Raw genomic sequence first — 15,338 nt, 5'->3', positions numbered from 1 at the left:
CAGAACACCTACGCTCGGTTCGCAATAAACAACTGCACCTCCCAGTCGCGAACCATTTCAACTCCCCCTCCTATTCCTCAGACGACATGTCCATCCTGGGCCTCCTGCAGTGCCACAACGATGCCACCCGAAGGTTGCAGGAACAGCAACTCATATTCCGCTTGGGAACCCTGCAGCCCAATGGTATCAATGTGGATTTCACAAGTTTCAAAATCTCCCCTCCCCCTACCGCATCCCAAAACCAGTCCAGCTCGTCCCTGCCTCCCTAACCTGTTCTTCCTCCCACCTATCCCCTCCTCCCACCTCAAGCCGCACCTCCATCTCCTACCGACCAACCTCATCCCGCCCCCTTGACCTGTCTGTCCTCCCTGGACTGACCTATCCCCTTCCTAACTCCCTACCTACACTCACCTTTAGTGGCTCCATCCCCGCCTCTTTGACCTGTTTGTTTCCTCTCCACCTATCTTCTCCTCTATCCCTCTTCTATCCGCCTCCCACTCTCTCCCTATTTATTTCGGAACCCCCTTCCCCTCCCCCTTTTCTGATGAAGGGTCTAGGCCCGAAACGTCAGCCTCTCTGCTCCTATGATGCTGCTTGGCCTGCTGTGTTCATCCAGCCCTGCACCTTGTTGTCTCGGATTCTCCAGCATCTGCAGTTCCTACTATCTCTGATCCGACTTTAACTCACTTCATTTAACTTCACTCCACCTTACTTTAACTTAATTCACATGTAACTCCAATTTCAACTCTATAATTTTGGCTTGAAACAAATACCACCCCTATTCAAGTGAAGCGGCCAACTTTGCCCTCAGTGTAAATCTTGCCTCATCTTACTTTATTTCTTTGAAGATAACTTCAGGGCTGTACTTTTCAAATGTTGGTCTCACTCCTGCAAAATCATTTCTGTTGTTAACTTTTATCCCAAAGTGTGCTCATTTTCCAGAAACTTCATTGGTTCTCAGCCGATGAACTGATCAAACCTGATCACAACGTTCAATCCAGCCAATGGAGTTTACTGGTGAACAACTCCCAAGGGATTATACCAAGTCATGTACAACCACATTCCGTGCTCCATATAAGGTAATAGTGGTGCCAGTATGTCTAGCAGATTACCATAAAGCCTTCCCATATTTGAGCAACACAGGAAACTGTAGGTCACAGTATACAGCTTTAACTAAGTCCGAATTTAAAGTAGCTTGACCAAAATTCCAAGAGTTTGGAAAACAGGAAGAAAAGGGTGTCAGGTAGACACAAAATAATTCATATTCAGTTATGCAAGTACACTTTATCAATACAAAAAACAGAAATTATTGCATGTTTTGAGTCAGATAGGGTGATAGTTGTCCACATCTCTAGACCAAGCTAGATTCCTTTTTCTGATCTCTATCCAATGATACCTGCTGAAGAACACTCATAGAATCACAGAGTCATAGGTTGGTCCAACTCGTCCATGCCGACCAGATATCCTAAATTAATCTAGTCCCATTTGCCAGCATTTGGCCCATATCCCTCTGAACCCTTCCTATTCATATACCCGACCCAGATGCCTTTCAAATGTTGTAATTGTAACCGGCCTCCACCATCTCCTCTGGCAGCTTATTCCATACACGCACCACCCTCTGCGTGAAAAAGTTGCCCCTTGGGTCCCTTATAAATCTTTCCCCTCTCACCTTAAAGCTGTGCCATCCAGTTTTGGGCTCCCCTATCCAGGGGAAAAAAACCTTGGTTATTTACCCTATCCATGCCCCTCATGATTTTATAAACTTCTGTAAGGTTACCCCTCAGTCTCTGATACTCCAGGGAAAAAAGCCCAGCCTATTCAGCCTCTCCCTTTTGGTCAAACCCTCCAAACCCTTGTGTGGACATCACATGAGAATATGATGTAGCTTAGCTGTGGTGTCCCACCGTCATGGAATAGACTGGAGATGGTCATTGGCTGAATTGAGGATTGAAGAGAAACTGGGGAAGTAAAAGTTACTAGAAACTGCATCCACTCACATAAGTTTCACCAAATGGCACGTTGGCCTTTATTATTGGGGATCAAAGGACAGGAAAGAAAGAAATGTTCTTACACTTGTATAGGGTTTTGGTGAGATTACATCTGGAATATTATGTGCAGTTTTAGTCTTTGCATTTAAAAAAATATATACTTGCATTGGAGCCAGTATAGCTAAAGTTTACTAATTTTAGTCCTTGCAATGGGAGAATTGTCCTATGATCAAAGGTTGTACAATTTGCATCTATGTTGTCTAGAATTTAGATGAATAAGTGGTAATCTTATGGAAACATGTAAGATTGTAAAGGGCCTTGATAGGGTCACATTGGACTCAAATGTTAATTCTGGTTCTCTCTCCACAGATGCTGCCAGACCTGCTGAGTTTCTCCAGCATTCCCCGTGTTTGTTGTTGATAGGGTAGATGCTGAGAGATTATTTCACCCCCTCAGGGAATCTAAAACGCAGGAGCACAAGTACAGGATAAGGGGCAGTCATCTAGGACTGAGAGATGAAGCGAAATTATTTCACTCAACCTTCACTCTCGTGAATCTTGGAATCCTCTGCCCCTCAAAAGGTTGGGGATACTGCAACATTGTATACAATTAAGGCTGAGGCAGGCAGAATTGTAGGTGGTGGTGTTCTCATAGGGCTGCGGCCCTTGTCCTTCCAGATGGTAGAGATTGCACATTTCGAAGGTGCTGTCAAAGGAGCCTTGATGAGATACAGTCTGTACTTTCTGTTAGCTTCAAGGATTCCAAGTTTTAAAAAAAAATTGAGAATCATAAATGATAGCTAAGTTCATAGTCAGAAGACTGCTAAAATTGAGTAAGTGGGAAACAAGGCAATATGAATCATGAACATTGAAATAAAAACCAAAAGAACTAGAGATGCTGGAAATCAGAAACGAAAACAGAAATTGCTGGAAAGGCTCAGCAGATCTGGCAGCATCTGTGGAGAGAAATCAGAGTTAACGCTTCGGGTTTACTGACCCCTCCTCAGAACACCTCAGTCACTGAACCTGAAACGTCAACTGTGAACATGAAAGTGCTTGTTTACTGGCCTCCAATCTTGGTTCAGGAAACGTCCTCTTGCTATGGTCTTTTGATTGTCCTCTGCAGCTAACATTATGTTACCTACGTTGGAAGTCACGTGACTTCACCCTACATAGGAGCAACACTCTAAAAGCTTATGATTTCAACTAAAACCGTTGGACTATAACCTGGCGACATGTTACTTCTGACTTTGTCCACCCCAGTCCAACACCGGCACCCCCACATCATTGTTATCTGCCTGAGACATTCTACAAGCAACCAATTTGTGTTGAAATGTGGGCAGTTTTGAGATATGGAATGCACTCACTGGAACAGTTTATAGCAAGCCCTTCTGAAGAAAGAATAGACTTGAAGCAAATCTTCAACGAGCAAAAGATTTCTGAAGAGGTTCCTTCACCCTGAGAGGCAGTTACCTCAGTCATGATCATTTTGGCTGTTAATAATTGATTACCTATTGACACACATTGCTACAGTCAACATGTGAAAAAAAAACATTCAGCAATGGAACATATGGAATAATGCAGGAAAAGGGAGAATATGGGAGACAAGTGAGCATGAAATAAAGGATGTTCACTCATGCAGGCATATTATGTTGAATCAATAAGAAATAAAAATGCGCAACTTGAGTTCTTATTAATTATTATGACACCTGCTAGACTTGGATACCATATGTTAATTAGGCAATCAGTTATTTCCTCAAGTATTAATCGTGCTAACTGCTAACATTTAGAAGCATTTTAGCATCACCTACTTAACAAACTGCTCCCAGTAAGGAAGAATTCCTGTCTTCCATCAATCCGAAAGGACGATGCACCCACAACTGAGTGTCTTTTCCAGACGGCTATTTCAGAGGGTACTTAAGAATCAGTCACATTGATGTGGATCTGGGATCATGTGTAGGCCAATGTAGTTAAGGAGAGCAGATTTCCTTTCCGGAAGAGATTATTTTTCAACTGTCCAGTGGCCTCATGGTCATTATCATTTCTTTCAGATTTATTTAACTCATTACTTTTCAATTCCCTAGCAGCCCTGAAGGTTGGCAAGGTGGCTCAATGTTTAGCACTGCTGTCTCACAGCAGCAGGGTCCCAGGTTTGATTCCAGCCTTCAGTGACTGTGTGAAGTTGGAACATTCTCCCTGTATCTGTATGGATTTCCTCCAGGTGCACTGGTTTCCTCCCAATGTCCAAAGATGTGCAGTTTAGGTGGATTGGCTGTGCTAAACTGGCTGTAGTGTATAGGGAAGGTAGGTGGGATGGATGGTAAATGCAGGGTTACAGTAGTAGGGGGTGGTGGGTCTGGGTAGAATGCTCTTCGGAGTGTTGGTGTGGACCCAATGAAAGGGTTGAAAGGCCTCTTTCCACACTGCAGGGATCCTTTGAACCTGTATTCCCTGGAGACTGGTTCACTTTTCCAGCTGACTAATCCCGTGTGCCACTGTCCCCGTCTAAAATCTGAAATTGGCCTTCAAAAACTCTATTGAACTGTGGCAAGCCAATCAGCCTTCATGAGTCAATTTCCAACTTTTCTTCTGGATTTAAAACATTCGGTGTAGATTGACAGCCTGTTACAGAAATGGGCCCATTTTTCTTCCTGCTGATGGAAGTGGAAAATGGAAGTGGAAGTGAAAGATTGTCTGGTTTCCATGGCTTGCAGCTGATATATAATGACAGATTTTATGGGCCATCAGTAAGTTGAAAATATATCTCATGATACTGTCACTTTTTCAATCTTTCAAATGAGGTTTGATACAATCAAGACTCATCTGATCTGCTGCTTGTTACTTCAAAGCCTGGCTTCATGAAGGCTTATTTATGATGAGAACCTTGCAAGTTCTGCAAAATCATGACTGCACTCAGCACTCCCTACACACAAACCGGTTTGAATCCCTCCGAAACCTGTTTGAGCATCAAAACAACTATCAAGGCCCCATATGATATCCAGTGTGATTGTGACCATGCTAAACAATCCTTCCTCATCCTGTCTCCTGTTGTTATGAAGTTGACAACATTGTCTATCTCCAAACCCTCCCCTTCTTGATTCTACAAACTGCACTCACCTGATTCCATTCTGATTGATTCTTTTATGACCAGAGAATCAGCTGCAATCACAGTTACCTCTGATGTCCATCAGGCATCTATCCTGGGCCCCCTCCTGTTTCTCACCTACAGGCTGCACCTCAGACACATTACCTGAAAACATAACACCAGGTTCCACATACTGTATACGCCACCAATTCCCAAGCTGTCGTCTCTCACGATCCCTCCAATTATCTCGAAGTTGTCAAACTGCTTGTCTGACATTAAGTACTGAATAATCAAAGACTTCCTTTAATTAAATATTAGGCCGAATGAAGCCATGATCTTCGATCCACACCACAACTCATTGATTCCGTCTCTCTCCCTGGCAAATGTCTAAGGTTACTCCAGAGTATTCACAAATGTGGTGCCATATTTGACCCTAAGGTAAGTGCCTAGCTGTAAAGATAGGTTAGACAGTGGTACAGTGGTGTTTTGGTAATATCACTGGACAATAATACAGAACTGATGGTGAAGCGATGGCCTAGTGGTATTATTGCTAGACTGTTAATCTAGAGACCCAGACAATGTTCTGGGGAGCCAGGTTCGAATCCTGTCACGGCAGATGGTGAAAGTTGAATTCAACAAATATCTGGCATTAAGAGTCTAATGATGACTGTGAATCCATTGTCAATTGTTAGGAAAAATCCATCTGATTTACTAATGTCCTTCAGGGAAGGAAACTACCATCCTTACCTGGTCTGGCCTACATGAGACTCCAGACCCACAGCAATGTGGTTGACTCTCAACTGCTCTCTGGGCAATTAGGAATAGGCAATAAATGCTGCCTAGCCAGTGACATCATCATCCCATGATCTAGTGTCTACACCTCCGGTGTAGAAAATCCAAGACATTGACTATCCTTTGGTGGAAGAAGTTCCTAACCATCTTATTTTAAAATCAGTGACCCCCTCCTTCTGTAACTGTGGCTTGTAGTTTGAGATCCCCCCAACATCTATTGTGTTAAGTCCCCTGAGAATCTTGCATGTTTCAATAAGATCAGCTGTCATTCTTCCAGACTCTAATAGATAAAAGCCAAACCTGTTTCTGGTAGTCTCATGTTTTACACAATTTCAATGTTCCACCATTGCCAGCCTACCTTCATTTGTTAAGACTATGAGCTATGGAATTTTCACCCTAAAACACTGTAGTCCAGATTTTTGCCATGGCAACTGGACACTTGATTCTAGGAATCTCCCAAATTGACAAATATGCTTCCATGCAAACGTAGCCCACACTCACGATATTTGCTGCAGTATTTTAAAGATGGTCATAGATCCAACGACAGCTGAGGCAGACTTGTTGAAAGGCCTGCCGATTTCTCTGGGACCTCAGCCCAGTTTTATAAAAGGTTGCAGGGCCTTGAATTCTCACCCCTCAAACAGTCACCCACCTTCCCATGCCCATGCCATTTTACATCCCCAAGCCCTTCATAGCCCCATGCCAGCCCATGTTATCTCGCAGCCCATTCCACCTCAAAACCCCCTCATGCCCCCAGGCCACCAGTTCATACCTTATGCCACCTTATATCCCCATGTCAAACCCATGCCTCAAATCCTATGTCACCTCCATAACCTCTTGCCTAGTACCCAACATAGACATGAGTCAGGGGCCAGGAGGAAGTGAAAATATTAAAATTCTCATATGCCAAGTGTTATGAAGACATTGTCAATACCTCTCTGATAATTAAAATTGAAACACCCAGAGAAGCTCGTCTCACCTCATAATCTATTAAAGAAGTGATTAAATGAAAGAAATCCCTGATACTCACTTTATAATCAACAAGTTCAATTTATTAATCTAACTCTAACAGTTAACAAATTAACAGAACTATTAACAAACCGAACAGTTCCCCCTTAACTACTAACTATTCCCATATGAAACAAAATTCTAATGGTATGCTGCTGCAATGGATACAATTCCCACTTACATAAACCAAATTAATACAAAGAATTAAAGCTTAATCTCTCGAAATTACAGCCAGGTTAAATCTTCCACAATGTTCTTTGCCTTCTCCGCTGTCATCCAGTCAGGAACACCTTCCTCCGTAGAATTCTTGTTTCAGGAATATTAGCTAAGATTGCAGTAGTACCTTTATTTAGATGGAGCTTACTCTGAGATCTTAGAGATTTCTGTGAGAGCTGGTGATTTTCTCTTTCTTTAGAGCTGATGGCTGTACTTCATAGGGGCATTATCTAAGAAATCTTAATTCTAAGCTTATTAGGGGTCATTAGGGCAGATGACCAAATTCCTCATCAAAGAGCTAGGGTGTTGTTCAAAACCTAACAGAGGAACATGCGTTAGGAGAGACAGATTTTCCCAGTGTTTGTTTTGCCTTTTAAAATGCAATGTTACGTTATGTTCCGTTGTTATCTCAGATTCCTTTGTGCTGTTCAGCTGTCATCTTTCCACATATTGAGAGTTCCTGTATTCCAGATTCTAATCCTCCCATCTCTTTTCTAGTTTTGTCACATTTTGAGCTATTTGGTGCTCTCAGTTAGTGTTTTGCATCAGTCAACTGTCTGACAGATTCCTACCCATAGCAGCCATGTTAGCACATCCCAGCTCAACCTGTCTGGGCAGGACTTAGGGGGTGCCAGGGTTATGACAATTCTGTCACTTTAAGAGGTTATTTTGGCCTTTTTTTGAAGGTAGGTTGTAAGGCAGAGATACCGAGCTATCAATAAGAAAGTAAACAATTTGTGAAGCCTTGGGGTTTTATAAAAGCTGGAACAATAGAAACATTCTTGGTGTGATCACCTCTCACAGAACAGGCTTTCTAATTATTTTTAGTTTTTCGGTTTAGTTTTAAGCAGAAGCCTTTGGGGGTCTATAAAAAGAGTTGGAAGCTTCAGTGGTTGCCTCCTGGCTGCTAATTACTCTGAATTTTCTTTTGTTTTTCTTTTTCCCTCCTGGATTGGAAACTGCGTGTGAGAGTCTGTGTTTGAATTTACCTTTGTTTCAAGGGTGTGTTGATGGGATGGTACTATATTAGAACAGTTAATTAATAATAGGTACTGTGTCTATTATTCAGTTAAGTTTTCCAACAGTTAAGTAATTCTCTTGATAACTCTTTCCTTTGTTTATATTTTAACTGTAGTGTTTAAATGAATTGTGTTTTGCTTAACATCGAGTAGTTTGACCAGTCGCATTGCATCTGGAACATGGCGCTTGATGTCTACCTTTAAGATAAGAAAAAGTTAGGGTCTAGGCTACCTTCTTAAACTATATTGAGGGGTCTGGCCTGGTCCATAACAGGGTGCAGGTTGAGAGACTGGCATTGTAGCTGGGTGATGTGAGGTAGAGGAGGGAGCAGTGATGAGGGGTTGCAGAGCACCATAAAAACCACTAGAGAGTTATGTGGGGTTGTGGCAGGTCCATCTCCTTCCTGACATTGTTGGCGTTTTACCATGGCATGGTAGGAAGCAGACCACCCTCTGCCCAGTAGCCAAGGGAAGCCTTAAAATGGTCAATTGATGGCCACCATCACTTGTTACTTCACCAGTGGAGGACGGGCACTGCACCACGCCGGGAGACTGGCAGTGCGCAATCTGTGGACTCAGAATGAGGTATCTCTAATTATTGGGTACCCTTTTGGGCTGACCTCTGTGACGAGAGTTGTCCAATGCCCCCATTTGAAAGAAATGCCCCTTTCATCCTCAACACCGATTCCTCACCTCCTAATGAGAGCCTGCCTAAGCAGCTCCAGAGTGGCACGCAAACTCACGATAATTCCCAGGCCTCCTCCTCCTAGCTGGTCCAAGGCCATGATTGATGGCACTGCTGTGATTGGTGAGCAGCTGGCCCTTCAATTGGCACACACCTCTGTGGGGTTGGGATATAACGGGGCAGAAGACCTGATGGAAGTGTGAGGAACATAAAATGCAGTCATGACTTCAGTGATTATTCTGAGGTGACATTGCCCCCAGCCCACCTTCCCAGCTGGTGAACAGGGGAACAACCGTCATATCAAGTCCTGGCCTTTGTGTGCTGACAATGTATGAATTACTCCATTATTCTGTTATCCTCATTCCAAGCCAATTGGTGAAGTATGAGAAAAGACACCAATACTTTCATTGTTGATTGGTTTGTACACAGATTGCAGCATTATTTATATCTGCTCCCTTCCACTTTCCTAGGAGCCTGTCTTTGTACTCTTCTAATGCAAATAAATAATTAACTTCGATGGGGCTTTAACCTATTGCACCGTTTGGAAACATGGAACCATGGTCTCCTCTTGGCCCCAGAAAGCTCAGGCAGCCTGGAAATCTGTGAACCTATTTAACGTATGGTTGCATTCAATCCCCTCCAGCTCAAATCCCTGATGGGAGGGCACCTTCAACTGGGACTGCTCTCCATCTCCAGGTGATTGGATGGAATGGCAGACGAAGTCTGGTTGGTGCACAAGTGTGAGGAATTGAGATAGCCTGTACAGGAAACTTGACCAGGTCAAACAAGTAAATGTCTCTGAGGGAATTCCCACAAGATGATTCAGATTTTGGGACTGAAGTTCCTGAGGGAGGTACCAGGACTGGGTGCCAATGTCCATGTAGGGGTGTGCTCAAATGAGAGTCACCACACATCTGAGCTACCTTAGGACTGTGGCTGCCACAAGGGCCGGGCAGCATAGTTTTGAAGTTTCAGGATGGCATTGGCTGTGAGCATTGGACAAATGCCCAATACACAGCTTCTTTTGGCAACATCCAGCCCACTCCTGCACCACCCAGCACGCCCTAGAAGCACTCCCACTGTCCAAGGTCCTTTTGGATGAGGCATCGAAACCAAATCCCATCTGTCCTTGTGGAAGAAACTTAAAAGGTCCCAGGACATAATTCCAAAGCCAGAACAAGGGGATTCACTTCAATGTTCTGACCTTTCTTCAGACAATGTGACCAAAACAGTTAATTGGGTCAATACTGCTTTGCTGCTTCTTGTGTGCATCTTGGCCACTGTGTTTCAGACATCACAGCTGTGCCCACAGTTCAGAAGTATTCAATTGAGGCTGCGTTTATCATCAACATCACCACAGCAACCACGCACGTGCAGACGCACACAAGCAGTAGAGGCCCTGTCACAGGTGACTGACGACCTCAGCGTGGGTTCCAGCAGCCATCTTTGGCATCGGAAACATGTACTTCCTTTAATTGGCACCTATGACAAATGCCAAGAGTGTAAGATGCTGCGTCAATGCAAGTCTTCATTTTGGTTCATTTCGATGAAGCCGGATACCTAAGTTTAGGAGCAGCCTTGGGCCCACTCAGTTGGCTCACGCTATAACCACATGGCAGGACCCGAAAGCGAGCACTGCCTGAATTCCAACAGTCTTCCCCTGGTTTTATCTGGTTTCTAGTGTTCTATATATGGACCTGCCACAGTGAGATGAATGACACCGTATTTATCCTGTGTGCCCAATAAATGAACTGTGCCACATTTACTGTCTGATGCCATTAGATCATTTATTCCATATTTACAGTTCACTTCTCTGAAAAATGAAGTATCCATCTTCATAACGTTCGCAGTTAGACAACAAATTATTCTATTTTTACTGCCTGTCAAAAGATAACACATGACTCCATGTTCACAGCCCACCGCAGTCCAACAAGAGACAATTCCCATTTTGCAGCAGGTCACTGTTATCTAAAGTTAATTTTCAACAGGCTGAATGGGCTCATTCTGTTTCTGTATCTTTACAGTCTTATAACAAATGCGGAGAAACTCAGCAGGTCAGGCAGCATCTGTGGAGAGAGAAACAGTTAGCGTTTTAGGCTGAAGGACTTTGGTCAGAACTGAAAAGAAAAGGTTTTGAGCGATGAAGCAGGTTTCAGGTGGGTAAAGCAGCAGAGAAAAGTGCAGGACTGGCGAGGAAAATAAACAAAAGGAAAATTCAATGATTGGATGGAAAAGAGGAGAGTAAGGCCTGGATTTTTAGCTCCTACTGGCAACAGGGACAGAGACAGCAAGCACAGAGTGTCATGGCTCTGCTGCGCCCCTGCTGACAATTTTCCTCGATGGGGGTGGGGGCAAGAGCAATCCAGGGGCTGACCTGTGACCAGTCGAGTCAGGCCGATGGCGATTTTCCATTCAGTCTGCAGCCTCATGGAGGTGGTGAGGGACAGTTTAGCTACCTGCAAGGTGTCCCTGTGGCAGGCTTGGAGGCCTTCGATACCTGCCTAGGCGCTGTACCAGCCACGTGTGGGAGGGGTTCACCCACTTCGCCCCTCCCCCGTCCTCAATCAGCACCATCCCTTCAGAGGCTGCCATCTTTGTATTTGAGTTCGACAATGTTGGAGAACTGGCACCTCCAGTGTGTAGCGTCCTCTCCTTCACTTACCTGCCATTTGTTTTGAGCCAGAAGGCTTCAAATTGGCTGGATAGCGACAAGGGCCTCTTTACTGTCCTAAGCCTGCCTTCTGGCCGTTAATTAGCATGTCAAGGAAAAGCACATTTCACCGTACATTGTGGATCTTCACCAGATTTAGTTGGATCAGTCTGAGCTCGCATTGGGAGGGGTTACAGAGGAATTGCATTCTGCCCATTATTTTGCCAAAGAAACAAGCCAGATAAAGAGACCAAATTAAGGGAGGATGGAGCAGCACAACTCGATGGGCATGGACTGGCAGCACCTTCAAGTACCATCAGCTGCACACAAAACAAAGGGCAGAATACATCAGTAACATCTACAACAGTGCACTATGAAAATAATCTCCGCATCTGGGAGCTGAGCATTGCTGTCAAACTCCTACACATTACTGAGGGATAACAGCCCCACAGCAAATCATGTTAATAAGTTAACAGCAGCTGGCATAAGCATAAACTATATATGTGTACGTATGTGCACTTGGAGTCTGATGCTGTATTCATGTTTGATAGCTGCTATAAACACGAACCAACAAGCTGTTAGCTACCACTGTCCATTTCTCTTACAAAGAGTCGGCTTTTGTAAATTCTGGACCATATGCAGCTACTGGGGACTATTACAAAACTGGGCTTGATGTGTTGGGATTTTAGCACTAATCTCTGCATTGGACCTCCCTGTCCCATAAGCATCTGGGTCAGAAGGTTATGAGCGCTCAATTCTAGGCTGTTGCTCCAGTACATTACTGAGGGAGGACGGTGCTGTCAGATGTCTTTCAAACGAGCCAGTTAATTGAGGCCTCTCCTGCCCCCTCAGTTGGGCATCATAAATTCCATTCCATTGTTTAAAAGAAACGTTGTCCCCAGTGGCTGGACTGATACTTATCCCTGGACCAAAATCACTAAAAAGTGATCAGTTGGCCACTATCACTTTGCTGTCTGCTGGAGCTTTTCATTTGCAAACCTGCTGCTTAATTTCCTACACAACCACAACAACATTTCAAAGGAAGTAACTAATTGGCTGTAAAGGGCTTTGGGACCTTCTGAGGTTGCAGAAGGTGCTATAGAAATGAAAGTCATTCTTTCAGTTTTGTAAAGTAGTTTTTTGTGACTCTGTCCAGATTACAATTGGCATTTGGGATCAGTTAGCTATTATAGGAAGCACACCACTTCCATAATAGAAATTAGTTTGATGATATTCATCAAGGGCGGCTAATCATCGACGCCACTTTTCTGTCCAGGTGAAAGTTAAAAATCTATCTCAATATCTTTGCAAAAGCCTCATAAAAAAGGAACCTTGATTATTGCACCAATCTTAATTAGACTTCCCTTTTTTGCTTTAAAAACTGGTACAAATATAAATGGTAATTTCTCGTCAATGCGGTTTTAATTAGGTTTTATTTTAATTGCATTTTATTTTAATTAAATGGGTTTGGATGAAGAAACCCCTTTGGCAAGTTTTGGTCTCTTCCTTTCAGGTGATAAGAACAATAATATGTGTAGCAAAGGTTAAGCAATCAGATGTACAATATGCCTGTCAGCTATGTGTATTCATAACATGCTAGTTAGTCTCTAGGACTCCATATCCGAGCGAGGGAATCAACCTCTCGTTACTACCTGTGTCTCACTGAGCTATAAGTGTCTTCTCTGTATTCAAAAACCTGTCAATTAAAGGAGATTGCTGATTGCCAGGGGAAATGAAACATTATTGACATCCAACAGGGAAAAGATCGATCCAATTGTTGGGGCTTCCTGGATGCCATGACTGAAACTGAGAGAGTCTTTGGAAAGAGAAACGGAGGTGATATTTCAGATTGCTGAAATTTCATCAGAATGCATGTTCATTTCAGCATCTCTCTCTCTAATTAAGCAGGGGGATGGGAACCTGAATTGTAGCTCCAGTATACAGGAGGTTGAGAGTAGCGAGGTCATGAATAAGGTTTCAAGGTCGCAGGAGTGTACCGGCAGGCAGGAGGGTGGTTTGAAGTGTGTCTACTTCAATGCCAGGAGCATCCGGAATAAGGTGGGTGAACTTGCAGCATGGGTTGGTACCTGGGACTTTGATGTTGTGGCCATTTCGGAGACATGGATAGAGCAGGGACAGGAATGGTTGTTGCAGGTTCCAGGGTTTAGATGTTTCAGTAAGATCAGGGAAGGTGGTAAAAGAGGGGGAGTTGTGGCATTGTTAGTCAAGGACAGTATTATGGTGGCAGAAAGGACATTTGATGAGGACTTGTCTACTGAGGTAGTATGGGCTGAGGTTAGAACCAGGAAAGGAGAGGTCACCCTGTTGGGAGTTTTCTATAGGCCTCCGAAAAGTTCCAGAGATGTAGAGGAAAAGATTGCAAAGATGATTCTGGATAGGAGCGAAAGTAACAGGGTAGTTGTTATGGGGGACTTTAACATTCCAAATATTGACTGGAAACACTATAGTTTGAGTACTTTAGATGGGTCGGTTTTTGTCCAATGTGTGCAGGAGGGTTTCCTGACACAGTATGTAGATAGGCCAACAAGAGGCGAGGCCACATTGGATTTGGTACTGGGTAATGAACCAGGCCAGGTGTTAGATTTGGAGGTAGGTGAGCACTTTGGTGATAGTGACAACAATTCGGTTACGTTTACTTTAGCGATGGAAAGGGATAGGTATATACTGCAGGGCGAGAGTTATAGCTGGGGGAAAGGCAATCATGAGGCGATTAGGCAAGATTTAGGATGCATAGGATGGAGAAGGAAACTGCAGGGGCTGGGCACAATTGAAATGTGGAGCTTGTTCAGGGAACAGCGACTGCATGTCCTTGAGAAGTATGTACCTGTCAGGCAGGGAGGAAGTGGTTGAGCGAGGGAACCGTGGTTTACTAAAGAAGTTGAATCTCTTGTCAAGAGGAAGAAGGAGGCTTATGTAGAGATGAGGCCTGAAGGCTCAGTTAGGGCGCTTGAGAGTTACAAGTTAGCCAGGAAGGACCTAAAGAGGGACCGAAGAAGAGCCAGGAGGGGACATGAGAAGTCTTTAGCAGGTAGGATCAAGGAAAACCCTAAAGCTTTCTATAGGTATGTCAGGAATAAAAGAATGACTAGAGTAAGATTAGGTCCAGTCAAGGCAGTAGTGGGAAATTGTGCTTACAATGTTGTCGAGGAGAATACTGAGATACAGGCTATTAGACTAGACAGAATTGAGGTTCATAAGGAGGAGGTGTTAGCAATTCTGGAAGGTGTGAAAATAGATAAGTCCCCTGGGCCGGATGGGATTTATCCTAGGATTCTCTGGGAAGCTAGAGAGGAGATTGCAGAGCCTTTGGCTTTGATCTTTATGTCGTCATTGTCTTCAGGAATAGTGCCAGAAGACTGGAGACTAGCAAATGTTGTCCCCTTGTTCAAGAAGGGGAGTAGAGACAACCCTGGTAATTATAGACCAGTGAGCCTTACTTCGGTTGTGGGTAAAGTGTTGGAAAGGATTATAAGAGATAGGATTTATAATCATCTAGAAAGGAATAATTTGATTAGGGATAGTCAACACGGTTTTGTGAAGGGTAGGTCGTGCCTCACAAACCTTATTGAGTTCTTTGAGAAGGTGACCAAACAGGTGGATGAGGGTAAAGCGGTTGATGTGGTGTATATGGATTTCAGTAAAGCGTTTGATAAGGTTCCCCATGGTAGGCTATTGCAGAAAATACGGAGGCATGGGATTGAGGGTGATTTAGTGGTTTGGATCAGAAATTGGCTAGCTGTAAGAAGACAGAGGGTGGTGGTTGATGGGAAATGTTCATCCTGGAGTTCAGTTACTAGTGGTGTACCTCAAGGATCTGTTTTGGGGCCACTGCTGTTTGTCATTTTTATAAATGACCTGGATGAGGGCGTAGAAGG

At 43.8% G+C, this 15,338-nt stretch overlaps 1 protein-coding gene across 1 annotated transcript in view; it reads left to right on the top strand.

Annotated features, from left to right (window-relative positions):
* Positions 1 to 15,338, top strand: part of LOC125483322 (gamma-aminobutyric acid receptor subunit gamma-3) — a 548,041-nt gene that overhangs the window by 289,432 nt on the left and 243,271 nt on the right. Inside the window, exon 9 of the mRNA XM_048598107.1 lies at positions 8,478 to 8,491. Within this exon, the coding sequence (XP_048454064.1) occupies positions 8,478 to 8,491 (14 nt within the window). The remainder of the gene's footprint in view (positions 1 to 8,477; positions 8,492 to 15,338) is intronic.

Source organism: Rhincodon typus, chromosome 6 (assembly GCF_021869965.1).
Source record: "Rhincodon typus isolate 14 chromosome 6, sRhiTyp1.1, whole genome shotgun sequence".
Taxonomy (NCBI): Eukaryota; Metazoa; Chordata; class Chondrichthyes; order Orectolobiformes; family Rhincodontidae; genus Rhincodon; species Rhincodon typus.
Note: the sequence above shows the minus strand (reverse complement) of the source record. Positions and strands in the feature narration are given on the sequence as shown.